Here is a 26,951-nt window from a genome sequence, read left to right on the forward strand (position 1 = left end):
GCACACGAGGACAAAGATCGTACTTTTTGGAGAAATGTCCTCTGGTCTGATGAAACAAAATAGAACTGTCTGGCCATAATGACCATTGTTATGTTTGGAGGAAAAATGGGGAGGCTTTGAGCCAAAGAACACCATCCCAACCGTGAAGCACGGGGGTGGCTGCATCATGTTGTGGGGGTGCTTTGCTGTAGGAGGGACTGGTGCACTTCACAAAATAGATGGCATAATGAGGGAGGGAAATGATGTGGATATATTGAAGCAACATCTCAAGACATCAGTCAGGAAGTTAAAGCTTGGTCGCAAATGGGTCTTCCAAATGGACAATGACCTCAAGCATACTTCCAAATTTGTGGCAAAATGGCTTAAGGACAACAAAGTCAAGGAATTGGAGTGGCCATCACAAAGCCCTGACCTCAATTCCATAGAAAGTTTGTGGGCAGAACTAAAAAAGCGTGTGCGAGCAAGGAGGCCTACAAACCTGACTCAGTTACACCAGCTCTGTCAGGTGGAATGGGACAAAATTCACACAACTTATTGTGGGAAGCTTGTGGAAGGCTACCCGAAACGTTAAGCAATTTAAAGGCAATGCTACCAAATACTAATTGAGTGTATGTAAACTTCTGACCCACTGGGAATGTGATGAAGGGAATAAAAGCTGAAATAAATCATTCCCTCTACTATTATTCTGACATGTCACATTCTTAAAATAAAGTGGTGATCATAAGACAGGGAATTTTTACTAAGATTAAATGTCAGGAATTGTGATAAACTGAGTTAAATGTATTTTGCGATGGTGTATGGTAACTTCTGACTTCAACTGTATGTATGTGTGTTTGTGTGTGTGTGCGCGTGTGCGCGTGTGTCTTCACTGACATTTTCAACCTTTCCCAGTAAGTCTGGGAAAGGTTGAATACCAACATGTTTTAAGCAGACCAACATAGTGCCTGTTTCTAAGAACACTAAGGTAACCTGCCTAAATGACTACTGAGCCATAGCACTCATGTCTGTAGCCATGAAGTGCTTTGAAAGGCTGGTCATGGCTCACATCAACACCATTATCCCAGAAACCCTAGATCCACTTCAATTTGCATACTGCCCAAACAGATACACAGATGATGCAATCTCTATTGCACTCCACACTGCCCTTTCCCACCTGGACAAAAGGAACACCTATGTGCGAATGGGCCGCCCCCACATGGTAAGGGTAGGTAACAACACATCCGTCACTCTGATCATCAACTCAGGGGCCCCTCAGGGGTGCGTGCTCAGTTCCCTCCTGTACTCCCTGTTCACTCATGACTGCACGACCAGGCACAACGCCTGCGCCTGATCACCGACAACGATGAAAGTCTATAGGGAGGAGGTCAGAGACCTAGCAGTGTGGTGCCAGGACCACAACCTCTCCCTCAATGTGATCAAGACAAAGGAGATGTTTGTGGACTACAGGAAAAAGAGGACCGAGCACACCCCCATTCTCATCTCATGAGCAGGTTGAGAGCTTCAAGTTCCTTGGTGTCCACATCATCAACAAACTAACATGGTCCAAGCACACCAAGGCAGTCGTGAAGAGGGCACGACAAAACCTATTCCCCCTCAGGAGACTGAAAAGATTTGGATGGGTCTTCAGATCCTCAAAAGGTTCTACAGCTGCACCATCGAGAGCATCCTGACTGGTTGCTATGGCAACTGCTCGGCCTCCGACCGCAAGGCATTACAGAGGGTAGTTCTAAACAGCTTCTACTCCCAAGCCATAAGACTCCTGAACATCTAATCAAATGTCTACCCAGACTATTTGCATTGCCCCCCTCTTTTACACCGCTCCTCCTCTCTGTTATCATCTATGCATAGTCACTTTAATAACCCTACCTTCATGTACATATTACCTCAACTAACCAGTGCCCCCGCACATTGACTCTGTACTGGTACCCCCCTGTATATAGTCTTGTAATTGTTATTTTACTGCTGCTCTTTAATTACTTGTTACTTTTATTTCTTATCTGTATTTTTTAAACTGCATTGTTGGTTAGGGGCTCATAAATAAGCATCTCACTGTAAGGTTATTGTATTCGGCGCATGTGACTAATAAAATGTGATTTTTGATCTGATTTGCTCTATTCTCTGTGTGTAACAGAATAACTTCCCAGCCAGCAGTTCTGAGAGGCTGCAGGACCTCAAGTCTACGGTGGACCTGCTCACCAGCATCACCTTCTTCAGGATGAAGGTAACTCTCTCTTTACATCTTCATCAGCTTGGATCGCCTCTGCTTTGCTCTGGTCAATACATGTTCCTCGACTCGTATTCTCTACTCTGTTGGTGCCACATGTCTCTGTTCTTGTTCACACTGTACAGTATCGCTACACTACGTGCTCTTATCAGACATCCATCTTCACTGAGTTCCTTTGACTGAGTGTGGTTGTATGGGGCTTTCCTAGTCTGAGGATCCTCTCTCTGTCTGTGACTGTTCTCAGGTCCAGGAGCTACAGAGTCCCCCCAGAGCCAGTCAGGTGGTGAAGGACTGTGTCAAGGCCTGTCTCAACTCCACCTATGAATACATCTTCAATAACTGTCACGAGCTCTACAGCCGGGAGTACCAGACAGATCCGGTAGGCTGTGTGCGTGCGTGTGCGCATGTGTGTGTGTGCGTGTGTGTGTGTGTGCGCGCTCTGTGAAGGCGTGTGTCTCTGTCCGTGTCATTAACACCTCAGGCTGGTCTCCATCAAGCCTGTACAGGATTTAGATAGGGATTTACAAGCCTTTTGTTTTGCCTCATTAAACTCTTGTGTTATGTCTGCATGTCTTAAGCTACGATAGTGACCAATGTGAAAGTATCCCAGTGACTCAGTGTGTTTTGTTTTGTCCAGGCCAAGCCAGGAGTGGATCACCCAGAGGAGCAGGGTCCCAGCATCAAGAACCTGGACTTCTGGTCCAAACTCATCACCCTCATCGTGTCCATCATAGAAGAGGACAAGAACTCCTACACACCCTGCCTCAACCAGTGAGTCTGTCCCTCTCTTTCTCTGAGTCTCTTTGTCTCGCTGTCTCTCTCGCTTTCTGTCTCTCTCCTCTACATCAATACATAACTCTGTGTTTCTTACCGTCTACAACGTGTAGGTTTCCTCAGGAGCTCAATGTGGGTAAAATCAGTGCTGAGGTGATGTGGAACCTGTTTGCTCAGGATATGAAGTACGCCATGGAGGGTGAGCACTGAATGAAGTCGCACCATCCTCACCAGTGGTTTAGCTCTGTCCTAACAGTCTTAGTCTCTTCTTCTGTTTTTATGGGGCTGTCAGGGTGCGTTTACAAGCAGATATGACACTATTGGCACTGAGGCGGTTTGCCAGAGCATAAGGGCTTTTCTCGATTAGCCTGTTAGCACTACATGGCGGAGAATAGATCACCCCTCTGGGCTCATTTGCTCTTTAATTAAGAGCTTTGTCTTTCCTCTCTCTCTTTCTCTCATTTTCTCTCTCCCCTCTCTCGTTCTTCTCTCTCTCAGAGCATGAAAAGAACCGGCTGTGTAAGAGTGCGGATTACATGAACCTGCATTTTAAAGTCAAGTGGCTTTACAACGAGTACTGCAAAGACCTGCCCTTCTTCAAGAGCCGTGTGCCCGAGTACCCGGCGTAAGTGCCACCCTGTGCCATGATGACACACACACACACACACTCACATTAACACACACGTATGCATGCATGCAGGCATACACAAGCACGCACACACTCTCACACACACAAAACACTTCCCATCTGGTACTGTACAGCACAGCCCATCAGCAAGACCAGATGGACTCTACAGCCGCAGAAGTTGTTTGAAATGACAACTTCCAGTGGGGTCGACTCATATCAAACCACCCCCGTGTGATGTCTCCTAGGTGGTTTGAGCCGTTTGTCATCCAGTGGTTGGACGAGAATGAGGAAGTGTCTCGAGACTTCCTGCACGGTGCGCTGGAGAGGGACAAAAAAGACGGGGTAAACTTTTCCACTTCTTCTCCTCATCTCCTCAAAATGCAAGTGCTGAGTCACATTGGTTGTGGCAGAATGAAAGTAATCCCTTCCTTTGTCGCTTCCTCATTTTACCATCCTAGTCATCAGGCAGACTTCTCATCCTCTCCCTTTCCTGCACTCATTAAATACTTCCCTGAGACAATGGAATCCAAAGCACAAAAAGTTGATAAAGTGTTGAGAGAGACTATAAAGAGATTTGCTCAGACTGCTCTCGTGTAGGGAGATAGCGTTTGACTGTACCAACCTGTGGATTAATGAGTCATGTTCTCATTACCCAGCAACCCTTGGGAACTGCCACAGACCGGCCGTCTACCTTGTCTGGTCTGCTGTCCGGCTTCAAACAACCCTAGAGATCCTCGAACCAGACCACAACAATCATGTTTATTTATGCTCTCAGAGCTCAGTGGTCCTGCAGCCCTCACAACATCTCTTCTCCTCCCTCTTTCATATACTCCATCTCTCAAACCTCTCCCTTTATTCCTCCTCCCCCCCTCTCTCTCCCCTGATGTTAACAATCAATAAATGTCTTCCTACTCCTCTCCCCTTCTCTTCACTCTCTTCTCTTCCTCTCTTCCTTACCCTCTCTCCCCAGTCTCTCTCTCCTCCCTCCCCAGTCTCTCTCTCCTCTCTCCCCAGTCTCTCTCTCCTCCCTCCCCAGTCTCTTAATGCTCTCTCTCCTCTCTTCTCTCCCCCTCCAGTTCCAGGTAACGTCGGAACATGCTCTGTTCTCCTGCTCCGTGGTGGACGTCTTCTCTCAGCTCAACCAGAGCTTTGAGATCATCCGCAAGCTGGAGTGTCCCGACCCCCAGATCGTAGGCAACTATATGAAACGATTTGCCAAGGTACACTACAGTATTCTACACACTATATCCACTTCCTTAATGGCTGCATGGTGATAAGCTGAGCCAGCATGGCCAGTCACAGAGACAGTGGTTGTCATACTCCTATCGCCTTCTCTCTCCTCAGACCATCGGTAACGTTCTCCTGTCCTACGCTGACATCATCTCCAAGTGCTTTGCTAACTACGTCAACATGGAGAAAGTGGTGAGTGGCCAATGACTCGACATGACACATGTTGTATGGGGAAGCACTACAGTCCAGTGCTTGTGCATTTCAGTGGAAATGTGCGATATTTGGATAGTGTAGTGCTTAATGACTTTGTGTTGTTTGCAGCCATGCATCCTGATCAACAACATCCAGCAGCTCAGAGTTCAACTGGAGAGGATGTTTGAGGCCATGGGAGGAAAGGACGTGAGTGGCTCTCTTTTCCCTGTTTCCCCCCAGCCCAGGCTGTATCTGACTGTGTATGTGTTGAGAGTGTCTCGGTGTGTGTGTGGTGTGTGTCTCTGTGTGTTAGCCTGTCTCACTAACCAGGTTTCTCTGCTCAGGGCATCTATTCTCCGAGACCGTCTGTTTGTTGGGGAATGTTTCCGTGTGCCCGCTGAGAGCTCTGTGTGAGAGCCCCGGTGCTCTGCCAGTCTCACTGTTACTTTTTCCCTCTCCCTGTGTGTGTGTCTGTGTGTGTTTCAGCTGTGCAAAGAGGCCAGTGACTTCCTGAAAGACCTGCAGGTGAAGCTGAATACTGTGATGGATGATCTCAGCAGGATCTTCTCTGTCAGGTGAGCTGGGCACACTGCTGGGCACACTGGTGGGCACACTGCTGGGCACACTGGTGGGCACACTGCTGGGCACACTGCTGGGCACACTGCTGGGCACACTGCTGGGCACACTGCTGGGCACACTGCTGGGCACACTGCTGGGCACACTGCTGGGCACACTGCTGGGCACACTGGTGGGCACACTGCTGGGCACACTGGTGGGCACACTGCTGGGCACACTGCTGGGCATACTGGTGGGCACACTGCTGGGCACACTGCTGGGCACACTGCTGGGCACACTGCTGGGCACACTGCTGGACACACTGCTGGGCACACTGGTGGGCATACTGGTGGGCACACTGCTGGGCACACTGCTGGGCACACTGCTGGGCACACTGCTGGGCACACTGCTGGACACACTGCTGGGCACACTGGTGGGCACACTGCTGGACACACTGCTGGGCACACTGCTGGGCACCAATATGTCAAAATGGTTACATTTTAACCACGTTACGTCTCCTGTGTGTCTGTTTGTGTGTAGTTTCCAGCCGCAGATTGAGGACAACGTGAAACAGATGGGAGACATTCTTGGCCAGGTGAAGGGGACCAACGTGGGGGCTAACAACTGCAGTAGCGTGGCCCAGGACGCTGACAATGTGCTGCAGCCCATCATGGACTTCCTGGACAGCAAGTGAGTGACAGAGATGTTGCTAATCACTTTTTGGCAGCAGTGTCTCTTTCTGCTGTCTTTTTTCCCAGTCTCTTTCGGTTTTGCCGTCTGTCTTATTTTCTCTCTTCCTATGTCTGTCGCTCTCTCTTTCAACTCATCTCTCCTCTTCACATCTTGTTCTCTCTTTTTCTCGGTCTCTCCATCTCTCGCTCTCTCTGTCTCCTCGTTCTCTCTCTCTCATCTCTCTCTCTGTCTCATCTCTCTCTGTCTCATCTCTCTCTGTCTCATCTCTGTCTCATCTCTCTCTCTGATCTTTCGGTTCTGTATATTTCGCTCCAGTTCTTGGAAATCTTGGGTGGAGCTCTGTTGGACTCCCTTCTGTCGTTCATTATTCCCCTCTCTCTCTCTCTCTCTCTCTCTCTCTGTTTCTCTCTCTCTCTCTTCTCTCCTCTCTCTCTTCTCTCTCTCCCTCCTGTCAGCCTGACGCTGTTTGCTAAGATCTGTGAGAAGACGGTGCTGAAACGTGTTCTGAAGGAGCTGTGGAAACTGGTGATGAACACCATGGAGAAGACTATCGTCCTACCCCCTCTCACCGACCAGACGGTACGAACACCCACCCCTCTGAGCACACACGTACTTATGCACTACATGCTCACGCTCACATACACACACTAACATGCACACACTCACACACACTGACATGCACACACTCACACACACACACACACACACAAACACACACACACACACACTAACATGCACACACTCACACATACACACACTGACATGCACATCGTCTCACATACTTCAATGCACACACACAGCCCACACTGCCAACACTACCCACAAAGCCAACTGCTACACAGGCACAAGCCACCTCTCAGTATGGGATGGGAACCAAGACAGATCACAGTTATTTTTAGTCAAGGCACTCTGCTCTGATATGTGGTATGTGAATATTTGATCTGACTTCAACATTTGGTACAGTGAAGACTCTCCCACAGTGAGTAGCCAGGACAGCTATTCGACAGGATGAGGAGTAGGTTTGAGATGGCAGGCATTTTGTCTACATTATAAGACGGCTCCTCTGCTTACACTGTAAGGATCAATAGATCAGATTAGTGATTAAGATGAGCCTGATGCGCCGCTCTCCCCAGCCCCCACGCCCACATACAAAAAGACCCCAACTCTTCCATTCACTCGATGGATTTAGGTGAAACCCAAAAGTGGGATGGAGTGCATCATATCATTCTAACCCCAGCTCATGGCTGCTCTCCAGTATAGTGCTCCTAGACACAAACTAACATCTAAACTACTTCAAACTCAAAAGTAAAATAGACACACAAAAAAAGTGCAATTTGGACCCAGGATTTGCCCTCAGTTCTGAGCCTTTCATGTTGGAAAGCAGCCGGTATTTATTTTGTTTTTGATATATCTGTTCTCATTTTTATTTGGTAACAAAAGAGCCTCACATCATTCTATAGTAGTGTATGGTCGGTTAGTCCCCGGCCACTCTCTCAACTCTCCCACGGGTGCAGAGACAGGGTCCAGAGGGGGTGTTACAGTACCAGTACCAGTCTCAGCTAGGGCCAGGACGATACCAGTATCACGATACTTGTTAGTATCGTGGCAAGGAAGCAAAACACAAAGCGGATTTAACTTCCTTAGGAAAAAAGCCCTAATGTTGGAAACAAACATCATTATGTTGTCATCCAGAGTCACATTTAGTTATTTTCCAAGCTACAGCACACAATATTTTACATACAGCAGGTTTTTAAAGGACCAAAGGGTTTGGGCTGCTTTGTGTTTTCATTTTTGCCATGGAACATGGTATCATCACAGCCCTAGTCTCAGTCAGTACTGTAGGTCCCTCTGGCCCTCTGCCCATCCATCTGATATGCGTGTTGCTGCTGCTTGGAGACTTGATCTGGGGCTCTTTACAGCGTCACTGACCCTTCTTTCTGGTTATTACATCCTGCTCCCACTGCTCTTCCTCCACAGATGATTGTAAGTACGGCACTCCTGTGTGTCAGTGTGTCTGTCTGTCCCACAGTCCGTTAGTGCAAGGTGGTCGGTCCTCTGCTATATGTGGCTGCAAACTATCCCCCCCCCCCCCCCCACACATCCTCACTCCTCCTATTTGTCTCTCTGTCTTCTACCTGCTCTGTTGTTCCTCTCCTCCTCTCTCTGTCCTCCTCTCTTCTCCTGTCCACCCCTGTCCTTTTCTCTCTGAGGTGACAGCAGCATGGTGCATTCCTGACTGACTCAGAGAGGGTGCCGCCCTCCCCCCTACAAACCCTCCAATCGGGCAACCCCCTGCCTCCCACTGCCCCCTGCCCTGCCCCTCTCTGTGCTCTCTCTCTCTCTCTCCTTCACACTCTCCTGTCCTTAGGAAGTGACACTTCTCTAGCTGTTGCCTTGTTCTTCTTGCATCGTGTTCCAGGACTCCTTCTATGGGTGACTGGCGTTGTGATGGTTTAATATCTGGTGCCCACCCTCTCTTCTCAGCCCCCCTCTCCACTATCTCTTCCACTCCCCCCACGTGTTCCCTGTTTGAAGTGTGTCACCCTGCCCTATGTGGGTCTGTTGCTTGCGTCTGATCTTCTCCAACTCCACTGTAGTAAGTCTCCTAGTATGTCTCTGCAGGCCTGCTGTGTTGATCTGTCCTGGTTTGGTTCCATGTCCTGTTGTTGTAGAATGATAATCACAATAACATAGTGATACTCTAAGGTATATACTTTCACCAAGGCTGGTCTATACCAGAAAAAGTATTCTACGCTTATGGAGTTCAGGATTGGTGACATACACACGCAGTAGACATTATGTCTAAGAACACACTTCTGCTTTACCGCACAAAAACACTCTCAATGCCTAAAGAAAAGCTCTTTTCTGCCTTTAAGCTTTTTCCGAAATGTTTTCGTACCTGGTCTGGAAAATCAAGGTTTCTGTTGATTTACTTTTATTTATTTATATTTCTGGAATATTTTTCATTTTCCTAATATTAAAATAAATAAATGTTATATTTTGAAATGTTAGATATCTGTTAGACATAGCTTTTCATTGTGAGATGTGTAAATGGACTCTATCTGCAGACTGGTGGAGGTACAGTTAAAGTCAGAAGTTTACATACACGTAGGTTGGAGTAACTAAAACTTGTTTTTCAACCACTCCACAAATTTCTTGTCAACAAACTATAGTTTTGGCAAGTCAGTTCGGACATCTACTTTGTGCATGACACAAATAATTTTTCCAACAATTGTTTCCAGACAGATTATTGCACTTATCATTCACTGTATCACAATTCCAGTGGGTCAGAAGTTTACATACACTAAGTTGACTGTGCCTTCAAACAGCTTGGAAAATTCCAGAAAATTATGTCATGGCTTTAGAAGCTTATGATGGTCTAATTGACATAATTTGAGTCAATTGGAGGTGTACCTGTGGATGTATGTCAAGGCCTACCTTCAAACTCATTGCCTCTTTGCTTCAAATCAAATCAAATTGTATTTGTCACATACACATGGTTAGCAGATGTTAATGCGAGTGTAGCGAAATGCTTGTGCTTCTAGTTCCGACAGAGCAGCAATAACCAACGAGTAATCTAACCTAACAATTTCACAACAACTACCTTATACACACAAGTGTAAAGGGATAAAGAATATGTACATAAAGATATATGAATGAGTGATGGTACAGAACGGCATAGGCAAGATGCAGTAGATGGTATCGAGTACAGTATATACATATGAGATGAGTAATGTAGGGTATGTTAACAAAGTGGCATAGTTTAAAGTGGCTAGTGATACATGTATTACATAAAGATGCAGTAGATGATATAGAGTACAGTATATACATATACATATGGGATTAGTAATGTAGGGTATGTAAACATTATATTAAGTGGCATTGTTTAAAGTGGCTAGTGATACATTTTTTCCATCAATTTCCATTATTAAAGTGGCTGGAGTTGAGTCGGTATGTTGGCAGCAGCCACTCAATGTTAGTGGTGGCTGTTTAACAGTCTGATGGCCTTGAGATAGAAAATGTTTTTCAGTAACTCGGTCCCTGCTTTGATGCACCTGTACTGACCTCACCTTCTGGATGATAGCAGGGTGAAGAGGCAGTGGCTCGGGTGGTTGTTGTCCTTGATGATCTTTATGGCCTTCCTGTGACATCGGGTGGTGTATGTGTCCTGGAGGGCAGGTAGTTTGCCCCCGGTGATGCGTTGTGCAGACCTCACTACCCTCTGGAGAGCCTTACGGTTGTGGGCGGAGATACAGCCCGACAGGATGCTCTTGATTGTGCATCTGTAGAGGTTTGTGAGTGCTTTTGGTGACAAAGTTCTTCAGCCTCCTGAGGTTGAAGAGGCGCTGCTGCGTCTTCTTCACAACTCTGTCTGTGTGGGTCGACCAATTCAGTTTGTCCGTGATGTGTACGCCGAGGAACTTAAAACTTACTACCCTCTCCACTACTGTAGCATTCTTGGGAACAGGAACAATGGTGGCCCTCTTGAAGCATGTAGGAACAGCAGACTGGGATAAGGATTGATTGAATATGTCCGTAAATACACCAGCCAGCTGGTCTGCGCATGCTCTGAGGGCGCGGCTGCGGATGCCGTCTGGGCCAGCAGCCTTGCGAGGGTTAACACGTTTAAATGTTTTACTCACGTCGGCTGCAGTGAAGGAGAGTCCGCTGGTTTTGGTAGAGGGCCGTGTCAGTGGCACTGTATTTTCCTCAAAGCGAGCAAAAAAGTTATTTAGTCTGTCTGGGAACAAGACATCCTGGTCCGCGACGGGGCTGGTTTTCTTTTTGTAATTGGTGATTGACTGTAGACCCTGCCACATACCTCTTGTGTCTGAGCCGTTGAATTGCGACTCTACTTTGTCTCTATACTGACGCTTAACTTGTTTGATTGCCTTGCGGAGGGAATAGTTACACTGTTTGTATTCGGTCATGTTTCCGGTCACCTTGCCCTGATTAAAAGCAGTGGTTCGCGCTTTCAGTTTAACGCGAATGCTGCCATCAATCCATGGTAGACCTCCACAAATATGGTTCATCTTTGGGAACAATTTCCAAAAGCCTGAAGTGATCACGTTCATCTGTACAAACAATAACACGCAAGTATAAACCACGCAGCTGTCATACCGTTCAGGTAGAAGACACCTTCTGTCTCCTAGAGATGAACGTACTTTGGTGCGAAGAGTGAAAATCAATCCCAGAACAACAGCAAAGGACCTTGTGAAGATTTTGGAGGAAACAGGAACAAAAGTATCTATATCCACAGTCAAACGAGTCCTACATTGACATAACCTGAAAGGCTGCTCATCAAGGAAGAAGCCACTGCTCTAAAACCGCCATACAAAAGCCAGACTAAGGTTTGCAACTGCACATGGTGACAAATATTGTATTTTTTTGAGAAATGTCCTCTGGTCTGATGAAACAAAATAGAACTGTTTGGCCATAATGGCCATTGTTATGTTTGGAGGAAAAAGGGGGAGGCTTGCAAGCCAAAGAACACCATCCCAACCGTGAAGCATGGGGGTGGCAGCATCATGTTGTGGGGGTGCTTTGCTGTAGGAGGGCCTGGTGCACTTCACAAAATAGGTGGCATCATGAGGAGGAAAATTATGTGGATATATTGAAGCAACATCTCAAGACATCAGTCAGGAAGTTAAAGCTTGGTCGCAAATGGGTCTTTCAAATGAACAATGACCTCAAGCATACTTCCAAAGTTGTGGCAAAATGGATTAAGGACAACAAAGTCATGGTATTGGAGTGGCCATCACAAAGCCCTGACCTCAATCCTATAGAAAATGTTTGGCCAGAACTGAAGAAGCATGTGCGGCGAGCAAGGAAGCCTACAAAAGTGACTCAGTTACACCAACTCTGTCAGGAGGAATTCACCCAACTTATTGTGGGAAGCTTGTGGAAGGCTACCTGAAGTGTTTGACCCAAGTTAAACAATTTAAAGGCAATGCTACAAAATACTAATTGAGCGTATGTAAACTTCTGACCCACTGGGAATGTGATGAAAGAAATAAAATCTGAAATAAATCATTCTCTCTACTATTATTCTGACATTTCACATTCTTAAAGTAAAGTGGTGATCCTAACTGACCTAAGACAGGGAATTTTTTACTAGGATTAAATGTCAGGAATTGTGAAAAACTGAGTTTAAATGTATTTGGCTAAGGTGTATATAAACTTCCGACTTCAACTGTATTGTCGGTCATCAGTGGCCTGTCCCTTTATAGGCAGCTAGTATGGGTTCATTACCATGCTGGATCAACTGTTCATACTGATATAAACCTGACTGGCCAGCTGTAGGCTCAACTCTTAAGGTTGATTATAAAGGCAGAAATAGACCTTATGTTGATCTGTAGAGTTTGATCTGTAGATTTTACTTGTCGGACCCATTTATAAAAAGAGAGCTAGAATGGATTGGCTTTGATCCATATCAATTAGCCTATCAGACGGACAATTACTGAGATGTCCACGCAATTAGTCAGTCAGCCAATCAGACTGTGGGGACAGGATCCTTCCTGAAGTATTAACCAATGTCCTCTCTTTACAGGGGAGGGTGAAGCTTGCTTGTCACAGTGATGTAAGGACTAAAATCACTTTAGCTCAATGTGTCCTGTCTTCTCTCCTCTCTATGTCTCTTTCTGTGTTTTCTCGCCTCTCCGTTCGAAACAAAGTGGTGGAAGCGATCGTTTCTCACCTTTGTTTTTAAAACGGCGTTCCTCTTTGCCGGTTTACCGTACCGTCCTGTCTGTTGTGGGCCACCCCCTGTAAACCTATCTGTAGCTACCTGCCTCCCAGCCACAACCCAAGTAGTGCTGGACACATGGAGGGTTAACATTACACAACATTAGCACACTAACAAACAGCCTTTAGGGCCGGACTGTTGTTGACCCGCTGCATGACCATGTTCCTGCTGCAGTCTTCCTGTTGTTCAACAGACTGGCATTGAGCGTCCATAATGCCATAAATGATTTGATCAGCCACATTTATGAGATGAGAGTGGAACCCTTCTTGTTATAATCCTTTTGTAGGATGATAATGCTTCTGAGTCTTTGTACAGGTCTTTTAGTTTGTTTTGTCTGTTTTTCTGTTGTTTTTGCTCTAATTTGAAGAGTGTTATCTTACAGATAAGGTGTGACCATGGTGATGGGTACTGTGTGGAGCACTTATTGATATATTCTGCTAACAGAGTATCACAGAGTCGTCATAGATATGGGATATATCACCACAGTGCTACTGCGCAGGCTGTAGGGTTCTGGCTTGTTGAACCTCTGTCTGTCTGTCTGTCTGTCTGTCTGTCTGTCTGTCTGTCTGTCTGTCTGTCTGTCTGTCTGTCTGTCTGTCTGTCTGTCTGTCTGTCTGTCTGTCTGTCTGTCTGTCTGTCTGTCTGTCTGTCTGTCTGTCTGTCTGTCTGTCTGTCTGTCTGTCTGTCTGTCTGTCTGTCTGTCTGTCTGTCTGTCTGTCTGTCTGTCTGTCTGTCTGTCTGTCTGTCTGTCTGTCTGTCTGTCTGTCTGTCTGTCTGTCTGTCTGTCTGTCTGTCTGTCTGTCTGTCTGTCTGTCTGTCTGTCTGTCTGTCTGTCTGTCTGTCTGTCTGTCTGTCTGTCTGTCTGTCTGTCTGTCTGTCTGTCTGTCTGTCTGTCTGTCTGTCTGTCTGTCTGTCTGTCTGTCTGTCTGTCTGTCTGTCTGTCTGTCTGTCTGTCTGTCTGTCTGTCTGTCTGTCTGTCTGTCTGTCTGTCTGTCTGTCTGTCTGTCTGTCTGTCTGTCTGTCTGCGAGATAATGACAAGTATGATCATATTTCTGACAGTCCTTTGATGTGTTAAGTGAGTTTTGGAGTGTGTATGTGAATATGAATGACTCAGAACTGTGTCTGTCCTTTGTGATGTGACGTTAGTCTGTGTGACAGCTACCCTGTGGCGTGACGATAATAACGCCCTCTTCCCTCGTTCTCTGTTCCCTCTCTTCCCCCCCTCTTTTTATACCTCTGCTCGCCTCTAGGGCACTCAGCTCATCTCCAACGCTGCCAAACAGCTGGGACAGCTCTCCAAGATAAAGGTAGCACATATCGTATCTCGTGCCACATTGGCACTGTCTGTATTTCAGATAATGAGTTATTTGTTTGTGTTGTTAATCTGTATGTGTGTGTTTCTCAGGAGCACATGGGTCGTGAGGAGGCCAAGGCACTGTCCCCTAAGCAGTGTGCTGTGATAGAACTGGCTCTGGACACCATCAAGGTACAACCCAACACCCCTCTCTCTCCAGGACCTCAGCTACAGTCGTGCACGCACGTGTGCCCACACACACACACTTTGACTTGATCACTGTTTAAAATGCACATCATATTATATTATGAACAAGAGAGTAGCACATTTTAGGCCTTCTGTTGAAGGTCAGTAAACGTGTACGCCTCAGGCTAGTGCAGTTAAGCAACCCTAATCTAGAAAGGCTCTTTTAAAGATACAGTGTGAGGAGGAATTCCTCCGTAGCCTGTGTCGTTTGATTTAAGGCAGATTAAGCTGAGGTAAATGAGGCTAATTTGTAATGGTCATTTGAATAAGGACTTGTCAGTGAGCCAAATGGCAACTAATGCTCTTCCTCATGCCAAGAGTGCTATAGCTGTAGAATACCAAACCACAGTGTGTTACCAGAGTAGTGCATCCTCAGGAAACATCAGTATCATTATCCCAGAAAGAAACTAAGAAGTACGAATGGAATGTCTGTATAATGTCTGAAATGGGTATGCATCAGTGGAGGCTCCTCAGAGGAGGAAGGGGAGGACCATTCTCCTCAGTGAATATGATAAAAATAAAAATTGGAAAACAAAGTTATCCTTTTTAAATAAAACTATACTAAATATATTCACATTACCAAATCATTGATTAAAACACACTGTTTTGCATTGAAGGTCTACAGTAGCCTCAACAGCAGTCTGTAGGGTATCACCATGGTGTAGACGGAGGACAGCTAGCTTCCGTCCTCCTCTGGGTACATTGACTTCAATGCAAAACTTAGGAGGCTCATGGTTCTCACCCCCTTCCATAGACTTACACAGTAATTATGACAACTTCCAGAGGACGTCCTCAACCTGTCAGAGCTCTTGCAGCATGAACTGACATGTTGTCCACCCAATCAAAGGATCAGAGAATGAATCTACTACTGAAACATAAGGTACAGCTAGCTAGCACTGCAATGCATAAAATGTGGTGAGTAGTTGACTCAAAGAGCGAGAAAAACAATAGTTAGACAGTTTTCAACAAATTAATTTCTTCAAAAATGTTCACTTTCAGTTTCACTTACTTAGGAAGCAAATGCAGCTGGCTAGATTTAGTAACTCAAAAACCCAACTCAAACAGAAGGATGCTATGTTAGCTAGCTGGCTATGACTTTCCAACACAACACTGGAATACTTCCAAGTCAAGGTAAGCTTTTGGTTTTATTAATTTATTGCCAACGGGGTCCACCATTCTAACTTCTTACTGACTGTACACTGTAACATTACTGCATGATTGAAGCAGGTTTACTAATGCATTCATTCTATTTGCTATGTTGACTAGGACGTTACTTTAGCTAATATGGGGACAATGATGTAGGCGCTGTGTAGCGGTTAGGAAATGGTTTGGCTTGGAAAGGTTTTTTCACCTGGTCACATACAGCTGAAGTCCACAAACCAAGAGTAAAGGTGAGAGGATAGTGCATAGAGGCTAGAATGAATACAACGTGGCTGCTATGAAAGTGAACTGTGTTTATGCGTGATCATGGGTGTATTCATTCCGTCGATTCTGTTGAAAAACGTTTCTTAAACGGAAGCAAATGAAACAGGGATAAAACATACCTGAATTTGTCCAATAGAAATTCTCGTTTGCAACTGTTGGACTATTGATTACACTCTAGATCAGCTAGATGCAGGCAAGAGTGCAAGGCAGTATAGAATGTGTAACTGTCTTTCCATGTGTCACTGTCTGAAACCTAAACATTTTCTATCGACCTGTGTGCACCTACATTGTAAACGTTCATTCATAGGCTTGGTTGTAGCAACCTCATGATGGGTATAGGGAAAATTTGAGTATCATGTAGTAGCCAATTTATGTTACATTGAACTGGGTGAATGGAATATGAATGACAGTCATCCAACATGGGGTAATAGAACTAAGGCCATGCTCATGAAAAAAAAGAATCCTCCCTCATAACGACACTGACCCCCACTGGTTTGCATGTAGTTTATTTCAGTGACATACGGCTGTGGGTCTTGTGTGCATACTCAACACACTTCAGCCTAGTTTGGAAACAGCTATAGTCTGACTCTGTCCTCTCTCTGCCGTACTGTAGCAATACTTCCATGCTGGAGGGGTGGGTCTGAAAAAAACCTTCCTGGAGAAGAGTCCTGACCTGTTGTCTCTACATTACGCCCTGTCCCTCTACACCCAGGCCACAGACAAACTCATCAAGACCTTTGTTTCATCTCAGAACGCACAAGGTAGGGTGCCTCTCCACCCCATCTCTTCCCCCAGTTTCTCTCTCTCTATTTTTCTCACTCTCAAGTCTTACCTTTCTTTACTTCCTCCCCCTGTACAGTCCGTGTATCTTTATGGACATTGATGTGTGTAATATGGCCAGTTATTGATTGTAGTATGATGCCATGAAACTGTATCCTGTTGTACTGGTATGCACCAGAGACATTCTCTAGCATATCCCCGTGTTGTGTTTACCCCAGGGTTGCCCAGACACCCATTGTTTTTATTTCCTGTTCAATATGTCCGTGGTTTTATAGAGCAGAATCAAACACTTTGGAGGAGTGCTTCCTCTCTCCGCGGTATGAAACAGTCAAGTCTCCAGTCAGGCTCTCTGGGGGCAGAAAGAGAAACGCGTAATGTGACCGGACAGGCGTTTTCAGATGAAAAATGAATGAGAGATTCTCCTGTCCTTCTCCCTTTTCCTCATCCCTCAATCATGAGATAACAGTGATGGTGTGTTACGCGGTGGAAACACTGACACACTTTGTCTCTGAACGCCCCTGGCTGGATACCCCACTTAATGAATGGTCATTTGAAATGTAATTAGAACAAATAACTTTGGTGCTTTTGGAGACTGTGAAACCACACGTCATAGCGACGACACAGTGGGAAGGAAGCTGTGTGTGTGGCTTGAATGAGCAACGCCATAGACTGCATCGAGTTACGTTGGATGGTTAATGATGTAACTTCAGTAGATGTCACTGATAATAGTTTATTATTAATCAGTTAAACTCTCTGACTCTATCTCTGCACTCTTTATAATTCTCCATGTCTCTTCTATTTCTTCTCACCTTCTTCCTCCTCCTCGTCCCCCTCTGTCCGCTAGTTTTCGGCGGGAAGGGGGTGAGGTTCACGGCTAGTGAGGATGTGTACCCAGAGAAGGGTATGTGGACACTAAGGGCCTGAAACACCAGGCCGCCAAGAAGCCAGACCTCCTTGCATCCTCAGACTACCCTCCTGCCTGCTCAACCTTAACCTCATCCACAAACACACACTGACAGCCCAATAGCATGCACAAACATCCTAACACGTGCATAGGGACATGCATGCATATGATGACATACAGTACACACATATGATGTATGTACTACATATACATACCCAGTATGTATGACCAGAAACTACTAAGGCATGGTAGCCATCATACAAAGGGAACCACGTTACGAGAGAGAGAGAGAGAGAGAGAGAGAGAGAGAGAGAGAGAGAGAGAGAGAGAGAGAGAGAGAGAGAGAGAGAGAGAGAGAGAGAGAGAGAGAGAGAGAGAGAGAGAGAGAGAGAGAGAGAGAGAGAGAGAGAGAGAGAGAGAGAGAGAGAGAGAGAGAGAGAGAGAGAGAGAGAGAGAGAGAGAGAGAGAGAGAGAGAGAGAGAGAGAGAGAGAGAGAGAGAGAGAGAGAGATTTTTTTCTCTTCCTTCCTGAATGGTGAAGTGTGGCTCAGTTTGTCTGGAAGGGCTCCCTGTCCTTGTTGGCACCCTCCCATACCATACCCTTATCTAAACACACACACTCCACCGTCCCTCAATGGTACAGAGTGGCCAGTCGCACTCCCCAGGGCAGGTCCCTCCAGCAGTGACAGGAGGTGAAAGTTCCCTCCTCCCTCTGGGCGTAACACCAAATCGTCCAATCAGCAGTGGTCCCTGGGGTCAGGTGATGTGCTCTCTGTCAGTATGCATCAGATCTGAGGGAGCTGACTCCACGACTCCTCTTCAGAGGTTTAGTCACTAAACTGCTAAACTTAGCCCCCCACTGACTGTACACACACACACACACACACACACACACACACACACACACACACACACACACACACACACACACACACACACACACACACACACACACACACACCAGGGAGCCCAGGAGTCACAGGTACATGTAGAGCATAACCTCGGCTACAGACAATATTTGTTCTCCTCTTGTTTTCCGCTGCTCTCACAGGAAGTCACACTTGTTCAACCTCTCTTCACCAGTATGACTTAGAATCACTCCCTGTGACTCACATGTCTACGTCAGAAGCTCACTGAAATACTCTGTAATATGCCATTATTGTACTAGTTCCTGTCAGCTGCCGGATGTAGGCTGAGTAGTGGAGGATGTGCGTTATGGTCAAATAATGAGATTTGAGATATTAGGTGGATTACAGCAGTAGAAGAGGAAGGAAGAGTCTCTCCACACACACACACGGCTCGCCCTCTATAATGTATTATAATGCAGGACGTTTTCCAAAAGGGGAACTTTTAGCCTTGATGAAGTGCCAGGCTTCATACCTACTGTATTATGTATTAATTCATGCTGTATCGTGCAGACTTTTAATTATAGCCAGTTTAGCTCTTATTCCACAAAGAAGAGTGTATCTTTAGCCTGTCTTTGTGAGCCTCAACAGAAAGGGAGGCCAGATGGCTGAGTGCTGCATTCTCTGAGTGACTGGAGGACTGACAGTCACATCATGCCCCTGGAGAGAAACAGACAGAGCTGCCAGAACTCTGTTACCTCCCTCCTATAGAACACTGGCTTCACTAGCCTGTCACTCACTGACACTCAGTCTGCTTTCAGTCACCACTGATTAAAACATACAGAGACGTAAATCATTACAAACTGAGATCACATTTTAGGCAAAGAAAGTCAATCAACCTACCCACTCCCCATCACCCCTCTTCCCTCCCAGACAAGCTGTCCGTAACTGACTGGGAGCCCTCTACAGGGCCCTGCATGTATCTCCCTAACTCCCCCGCCCCCTGTCCTAGCAGCATGGATCGATGGACCCCCAGGCCAAGACCCCAAACCCAAGGATGAGTTATCCTGTGTTGTGTGGCAGGATATACACATACCATGGTCGTGTGCAGCTCAAATCCTGTTGGCTTTCTGGGCATAATCCCACCAGAAGTCACAAGTTAACAAGCCCTCAATAGGCATGTCTGCACCCTGCCTCAGGATAACTTGTGACTGGGCTGGGGCCGATGGGCTGCTCTCACCGCAAGGTCCCTCTAGTTGCCATGCTTGCTCTGGGTAAAGGGTTTAGCTAGGAATGGGTCTCTCCGTCTGACTGGATCCATCTCATCTCATGTTACTTGCCTGCTATGCCCAGCAGCAGTAGAGGAGGACCAAGATAACCCTCTCCTCTCTTACCACCAGTCTCCTCTATCCCACTGTCACCCCCCCGCATCCTGACTGACAGGCTCCTACCCCCTGGACAGCTATGAGTGGCTACATAAGATCATCCTAAGATCTTGAAATATCATCAGATGGTTCTCGTATTTATTTTGCCTGGAACTCTTGAGTGAAAAGACATTTCCAACCCAAAACCACTCCTAGCTGCATGATTGTCTCATACGGGCCCACTTCAGCACCAGAGGCATTTCTCAAACCTTCCCATACACTATATATACAAAGGTATGTGGACACCCTTTCAAATTTGTGGATTTGGCTATTTCAAGAGCACCAGTTTCTGACAGGTGTATGAAATCGAACACACAATCTCCATAGACAAACATTGGCCGTAGAATGGTCTTACTGAAGATCTCATTGACTTTCAATGTTGCACCGTCATAGGATGCCACCTTTCCAACAAGTCAGTTCGTCAAATTTCTGCCCTGTTAGAGCTGCCCCTGTCAACTGTAAGTGCTGTTATTGTGAAGTGGAAACGTCTAGGAGCAAGAACAGCTCAGCCGCGAAGTGGCAGGCCACACAAGCTCACAGAACGGGACCGCCGAGTGCTGAAGTGCGTAGCGCGTAAAAATGGTTTGTCCTCGGTTGCAACACTCATTACCGAGTTCCAAACTGTCTTGGGAAGCAACGCCAGCACAATAACTGTTCGTCGGCAGCTTCATGAAATGGGTTTCCATGGCCGAGCAGCCGCACACAATCCTAAGATCACCATGCTCAATGCATTGGCTGGAGGGGTGTAAAGCTCACCGCCATTGGACTATGGAGCAGTGGAAATGCATTCTCTGGGGTGATAAATCACACTTCACCATCTGGTAGTCCGACGGACGAATCTGGGTTTGGCGGATGCCAGGAGAACGCTACCTGCCCCAATGCATAATGCCATTTGTAAAGTTTGGTGGAGGAGGAATAATTGTCTTGGGCTGTTTTTCTTCCAGTGAAGGGAAATTTTAAAGCTATAGCATAGATGATTCTGTGCTTCCAACTTTGCGGCAACAGTTTGGGAAAGGACCTTTCCTGTTCAGCATGACAATTCCCCCCCGTGCACAAAGCGAGGTCCATACAGAAATTGTTTGTCAAGATCAGTGTGGAAGAACTTGACTGGCCTGCACAGAGCCCTGACCTCAACCCCATCGAACACCTTTGGGATGAATTGAACACCGACTGCGAACCAAGGTTAATCGCCCAACATCAGTGCCCAACCTCCCTAATGTTCTTGTGGCTGAATGGAAGCAAGTCCCCGCAGAAATGTTCCAACATCTAGTGGAAAGCCTTCCCAGAAGAGTGGAGGCTGTTATAGCAGTAAAGGAGGGGCCAACTCCATATTAATGACCATGTCCACATACTTTTGATCATGTAGTGTATGTTTGTTTTACAACTCTCAGACACAATTACATCTGCCATACTTAAGCACACAGCCTATAATGGCTGTATTGTACTTTCATTGAGGGAGTATGAGCTGAAGGGAAAGTATTCTGGCTATAGTGTTGGCCGTGTCTGCAGTAGCAGTAAACGAGATAAGAGGAGTGACTTGTGCCCCCTCCCTGTTGTGCCAGGCTCTGGAGTGGACGACGCCGTGGGAGAGGTGTCTATCCACGTGGAGATCTTCACCCACCCCAACACTGGAGAGCACAAGGTCACCGTCAAAGGTCAGCGTTCACAGTCTAAATAGAGGTTGTAACACACCGTCCACAGACACAGAAAATGTCTACGGACGGTGTGTTAAAACATTGTTAATAAATGCCCCCCCCCCTTTTCTTTTTCCCTCTCTGTCTCAGTGGTGGCAGCCAATGACCTGAGGTGGCAGACCACGGGGGTGTTCCGTCCCTTCGTGGAGATCTACATCATCGGTCCTCACCTGGCTGACAAGAAGAGGAAGTATGCCACCAAGTCCAAGAACAACAGCTACGCCCCCAAATACAACGAAACGTTCACATAGTGAGTACTACAGTCTGGCCTCAGTGGTACAAAGCGTCTGCCGATTGTGGTGGCGCAGTAGTGGAAGTTGTCACGTTGAATATGGATAGGGAATCTTGTCAGTTTTTCATCTATTTACAGTTATTATGATTATTATATTGCATTTAGCAGACCACCTATATGCTTTTATCATGCGTATGGGTGGTCCTGGAAATAAAACCCACTCTCCTGGCGTTGTCAGAGCGATGCTCTACCAACAGAACTGAAGAGGACCACCTCCCTTATGCGAGTGGTGGATCAGTGTAGATGCATTGATTTGAATGGTGTGTCTCTGTCTCGTCTCCCTGCAGCACCCTCAGTAACGAGGTGGGCACAGAGTGTTACGAGCTGCAGGTGTGTGTGAAGGACTACTGCTTCGCCCGGGAGGACCGTACGGTGGGCATGGCCGTGATGCAGTTGAAAGACATGTCCTCTAGGGGCAGCGTGGCGTGCTGGCTCCCCCTGGGGAAACGCGTGCACATGGACGAGACGGGCCTCACCGTCCTCCGCATCCTGTCCCAGCGCAACAACGACGACGTGGCAAAGGAGTTCGTCAAGCTCAAGTCAGACCAGCGTTCTCCCGAGGAAGGCCGAGGCTGAGAGGGCAAAATCTTTATTCGATCAGCACCACCTACAGGCGAGGAAGTCCTTCTGCAGACTGACTGCAAGTCAAACCACTGCCCTGATGTTGTAGTGTTGGACAAGCACAGAGAAACAGTTCTTTACTACAATACTGTACATACATCTCATTGAAGAAGACGTGATACCATCTACAGGCATTGCCCTGATTGTCTTGAAAGCACTGATGTCTTTATTATGAATATGATTATTTATCTTGTAAAAATGCATAGATATAATCGTAAACACAGCAAACCCCACAACACTGACCAACATTCTACAACACATCCACACACACACAGAGAGTTTAAGTCATAGAGTATATAGAGTACCCTTGTTCTCTCTCTCTCTCTCTCTCTCTCTCTCTATTTCCCATAGCATAGGCCATGTCTTAGTGCTCTCCGATCACACATTTGAACTAGAATCTGCCAATCTCGACTAGTTTCATGCAGCGGTATCTAAAAGCTCCGGGAGATGAAGTTCTTGTAGCCTTGAAAGTCTTGACGTGTCTTCTATTACATTAACTCCACGATCCCTTCCTTTGTCTAGACTAATGCCAATGGATCAATCCATGATGTTATGCCAAGTCAAGCCCTAAGCACAAGTCAACAGGACCAACGGTGAACAGCAGACCATCAGGCTTTTAGGCCTCACACATTCCAAAGAGTCAGGTTTACACACACTGGGTTATGATACCATTTCCATGGGTTGTCCACCATAGGCTGAATTCTGGATCTTCTCTCATTCCGACATGGAGTATCTATAGCAGAGCAGGCTGGACAAATTATAAATGTAAATGTTTATAAGTATTCATTTGAGATATTATCAGTGAATTTATGGTATATTTACAGACTATATGAAGACGTTGCACTTGGAAGAGAGTGTCCCTGTCTGTCTGTCTGTCTGTCTGTCTGTCTGTTTGTCTACCCTGCTGCCTGAAACCCTCTAATGCCTTGTCCTGTCAAACCTGTTGTCTGTCTTCAGTACATAGTGAGAGCAACCTGATGAAGACAAGCCTCGGAGCTTTGTGGTTCATCAGCACGTGTGTGGGTGTATGTTCAAGAGAAGGAGATGAATGAGTGTGTATACAGGTGTGCTATCTTAATTTGAACAGTTTCTCAGGAAATGTGAATTACTATGTGGATTATAATTAATGGACATTTTTGTAGGGGTTTCTAAATGTTTAGTTAGGATAAATCACGTCTGACATTTGAAAGTGGAAATGACAAACATTACAAGCATTTTTAATCCTTGAATATATTACAATTTGCATTTGCTGCAGCGCCGGGAAAAAATTCTGCGACAACAGAGTGATCAAATTAAGATAGTACATCTGTATACTGTTTGTGTTATATTGTTACAATGTTGACCTTGTGTAGACACCAGTGTTGCCTGTTTGTGTAAATGTGTAAATCACAGAAAGCCATCAAGAACATAGAGCACATTATAGTGGAATAACACATAGTCTATAGTATATTTAGATTCTTTGAGAATTTCCTAAGTGTCTTTTACTTGGTGGAATGCAAGTCAATTTTTTTGGGTGAAGGTTTATTGCTTGTTTGATCAGAAATATTTAGTGGGCTGTACAGTACAGAGTATAAACAGAGCTCCATTAGTTTGCCTTGGAAAACAGCCACCTCTCCCTTAACCTCTCTGATCAACATGTGTCAGCGTGGAAGAGAGCAGTTAGAGACAAAACACCGAGACGTTTCTTACCGCTTGTGTTGCCATAGCAACCTCTTGTCAAATGAAGATGTCAGGCCACGGGTGACCCCCACGGTCTCTTTTTTTTGTCTTTCTTCCCCTCTGCTGGGGGAAGCACACATGACCTATAACATTTTACCTAGAATGGCCAGGCTGTTTGGTCCTGGTTCTGAGCACACAGGGTCTGTCCACAAGGGCTATAGTACGGAACTGCTCCTGCCTGCCCTCTTCAATGGTGAAACTTGCCATAGATATGTGACTGAGATAGCTATGTGGGGGGAAATCTCATAACATCCATGGCTCTCACATTTAGAAGAAGCACATAGAAAGCATGCAAAGGATAGTAAGCACAGGGAAGGGTAGTAAACCCAGGGAAGGGTAGTAAGCACAGGGAAGGGTAGTAAACCCAGGGAAGGGTAGTAAGCACAGGGAAGGGTAGTAAGCACAGGGAAGGGTAGTAAGCACAGGGAAGGGTAGTAAGCACAGGGAAGGGTAGTAAAAACAGGGAAGGGTAGTAAGCACAGGGAAGGGTAGTAAAGCACAGGGAAGGGTAGTAAACACAGGGAAGGGTAGTAAGCACAGGGAAGGGTAGTAAGCACAGGGAAGGGTAGTAAACACAGGGAAGGGTAGTAAGCACAGGGAAGGGTAGTAAGCACAGGGAAGGGTAGTAAGCACAGGGAAGGGTAGTAAGCACAGGGAAGAGTAGTAAGCACAGGGAAGGGTAGTGAACACAGGGAAGGGTAGTAAACACAGGGAAGGGTAGTAAGCACAGGGAAGGGTAGTAAACACAGGGAAGGGTAGTAAGCACAGGGAAGGGTAGTAAACACAGGGAAGGGTAGTAAACACAGGGAAGGATAGTAAACACAGGGAAGGGTAGTAAGCACAGGGAAGGGTAGTAAACACAGGGAAGGGTAGTAAGCACAGGGAAGGGTAGTAAGCACAGGGAAGGGTAGTAAACACAGGGAAGGGTAGTAAACACAGGGAAGGGTAGTAAGCACAGGGAAGGGTAGTAAACACAGGGAAGGGTAGTAAACACAGGGAAGGGTAGTAAACACAGGGAAGGGTAGTAAACACAGGGTACCTACAGGGTATTGGTGGTGTTGTAGCTCATAGTGCATGCATGGTACCCAGACTGTAACCATACTGTATTGAGTGCCATTCCAGGACCAAAGGTCCCAACTTTCACCCCTTTATCATTGATTAAAGTTCCTGGAGGTTGAGCCTGCAGGATAGGATCGTATGTATTCCTGTGATGTCAAAACTGGATTATATTAAGACTGTCAATGGAATGACAGGTCTCTCATCTCATCCCCACTCCCTCCCCTCTAAAGCCCACTACACTGCCTCCCATTTCTCCCCTCCACAGCCCACAGCACTGCCTCCCCTCTCTCCCCTCCACAGCCCACTGCACTGCCTCCCCTCTCCCATCCACAGCCCACTACACTGCCTCCCATCTCTCCCCTCCACAGCCCACTGCACTGCCTCCCCTCTCTCCCCTCCACATCCCACTACACTGCCTCCCATCTCTCCCCTCCACAGCCCACTGCACTGCCTCCCATCTCTCCCCTCCACAGCCCACTGCACTGCCTCCCATCTCTCCCCTCCACAGCCCACTACACTGCCTCCCATCTCTCCCCTCCACAGCCCACTACACTGCCTCCCATCTCTCCCCTCCACAGCCCACTACACTGCCTCCCATCTCTCCCCTCCACAGCCCACTACACTGCCTCCCCTCTCTCCCCTCCACAGCCCACTACACTGCCTCCCATCTCTCCCTCCACAGCCCACTGCACTGCCTCCCTCTCTCCCCTCCACAGCCCACTACACTGCCTCCCAACTCTCCCCTCCACAGCCCACTGCACTGCCTCCCATCTCTCCCCTCCACAGCCCACTGCACTGCCTCCCCTCTCTCCCCTCCACAGCCCACTACACTGCCTCCCATCTCTCCCATCCACAGCCCACTACACTGCCTCCCATCTCTCCCCTCCACAGCCCACTGCACTGCCTCCTCTCTCTCTCTCCCCTCCACATCCCACTACACTGCCTCCCATCTCTCCCCTCCACAGCCCACTGCACTGCCTCCCCTCTCTCCCCTCCACAGCCCACTACACTGCCTCCCATCTCTCCCCTCCACAGCCCACTGCACTGCCTCCCATCCCTCCCCTCCACAGCCCACTGCACTGCCTCCCATCTCTCCCATCCACAGCCCACTGCACTGCCTCCCCTCTCTCCCATCCACAGCCCACTGCACTGCCTCCTTTGTCTACCCTCCACAGCCCACTACACTGCCTCTCCTCTACAGCCCACTACACTGCCTCCCCTCTACAGCCCACTACACTGCCTCCCCTCCCCTGGGTTCTGGTCCATCTGCCCCAGGTATCAGACAGGGCATCAGTGACTCTGCTCAGAACCTGTGTAGGTAGCTGCACTTGCCAATTACAACTTACTCTGGTGGTCCAGCTCCAGAAAGCACTTCATATAGTATCACCAATTTTTATATGTGGCTCCCATATTTAAACGTGTGTACAATTTGACTCTATGCATCTAATCAGTACCGTTTCTAAGTAGATCAGTCGGTTTTGAGCAGTCCTATAATGTTTACATTGTGAGTTATCAGCACAAAGTGTTTTTGTGGAGTCGTGTAAATGTTGTTTTGAAACGGGCCAGGTTCTGGGGCAGTAGCTAGTAGTGACTAAATAACATGGAGA

The 26,951-nt window shown here is 46.9% G+C and overlaps 1 protein-coding gene across 1 annotated transcript in view; it reads left to right on the forward strand.

The window, feature by feature from the left end:
* LOC135512773 (protein unc-13 homolog A-like) overlaps positions 1-25,481 on the forward strand; it is a 56,580-nt gene extending 31,099 nt beyond the window's left edge. The window contains exons 23-41 of the mRNA XM_064935134.1: positions 2,132-2,221; positions 2,469-2,603; positions 2,862-2,995; positions 3,112-3,197; positions 3,497-3,623; positions 3,872-3,968; positions 4,703-4,846; positions 4,971-5,048; positions 5,178-5,255; positions 5,535-5,623; positions 6,144-6,293; positions 6,752-6,875; positions 12,847-12,876; positions 14,293-14,349; positions 14,448-14,528; positions 16,621-16,768; positions 21,522-21,614; positions 21,744-21,903; positions 22,233-25,481. Coding sequence (XP_064791206.1) covers positions 2,132-2,221; positions 2,469-2,603; positions 2,862-2,995; positions 3,112-3,197; positions 3,497-3,623; positions 3,872-3,968; positions 4,703-4,846; positions 4,971-5,048; positions 5,178-5,255; positions 5,535-5,623; positions 6,144-6,293; positions 6,752-6,875; positions 12,847-12,876; positions 14,293-14,349; positions 14,448-14,528; positions 16,621-16,768; positions 21,522-21,614; positions 21,744-21,903; positions 22,233-22,521 — 2,190 coding nt within the window. The 3' untranslated portion in view covers positions 22,522-25,481. The remainder of the gene's footprint in view (positions 1-2,131; positions 2,222-2,468; positions 2,604-2,861; positions 2,996-3,111; positions 3,198-3,496; positions 3,624-3,871; positions 3,969-4,702; positions 4,847-4,970; positions 5,049-5,177; positions 5,256-5,534; positions 5,624-6,143; positions 6,294-6,751; positions 6,876-12,846; positions 12,877-14,292; positions 14,350-14,447; positions 14,529-16,620; positions 16,769-21,521; positions 21,615-21,743; positions 21,904-22,232) is intronic.
* The last annotated feature ends 1,470 nt before the right edge of the window (positions 25,482-26,951 follow it).

This window comes from Oncorhynchus masou, chromosome 24 (genome assembly GCF_036934945.1).
Source record: "Oncorhynchus masou masou isolate Uvic2021 chromosome 24, UVic_Omas_1.1, whole genome shotgun sequence".
In the NCBI taxonomy this organism is placed as follows: Eukaryota; Metazoa; Chordata; class Actinopteri; order Salmoniformes; family Salmonidae; genus Oncorhynchus; species Oncorhynchus masou.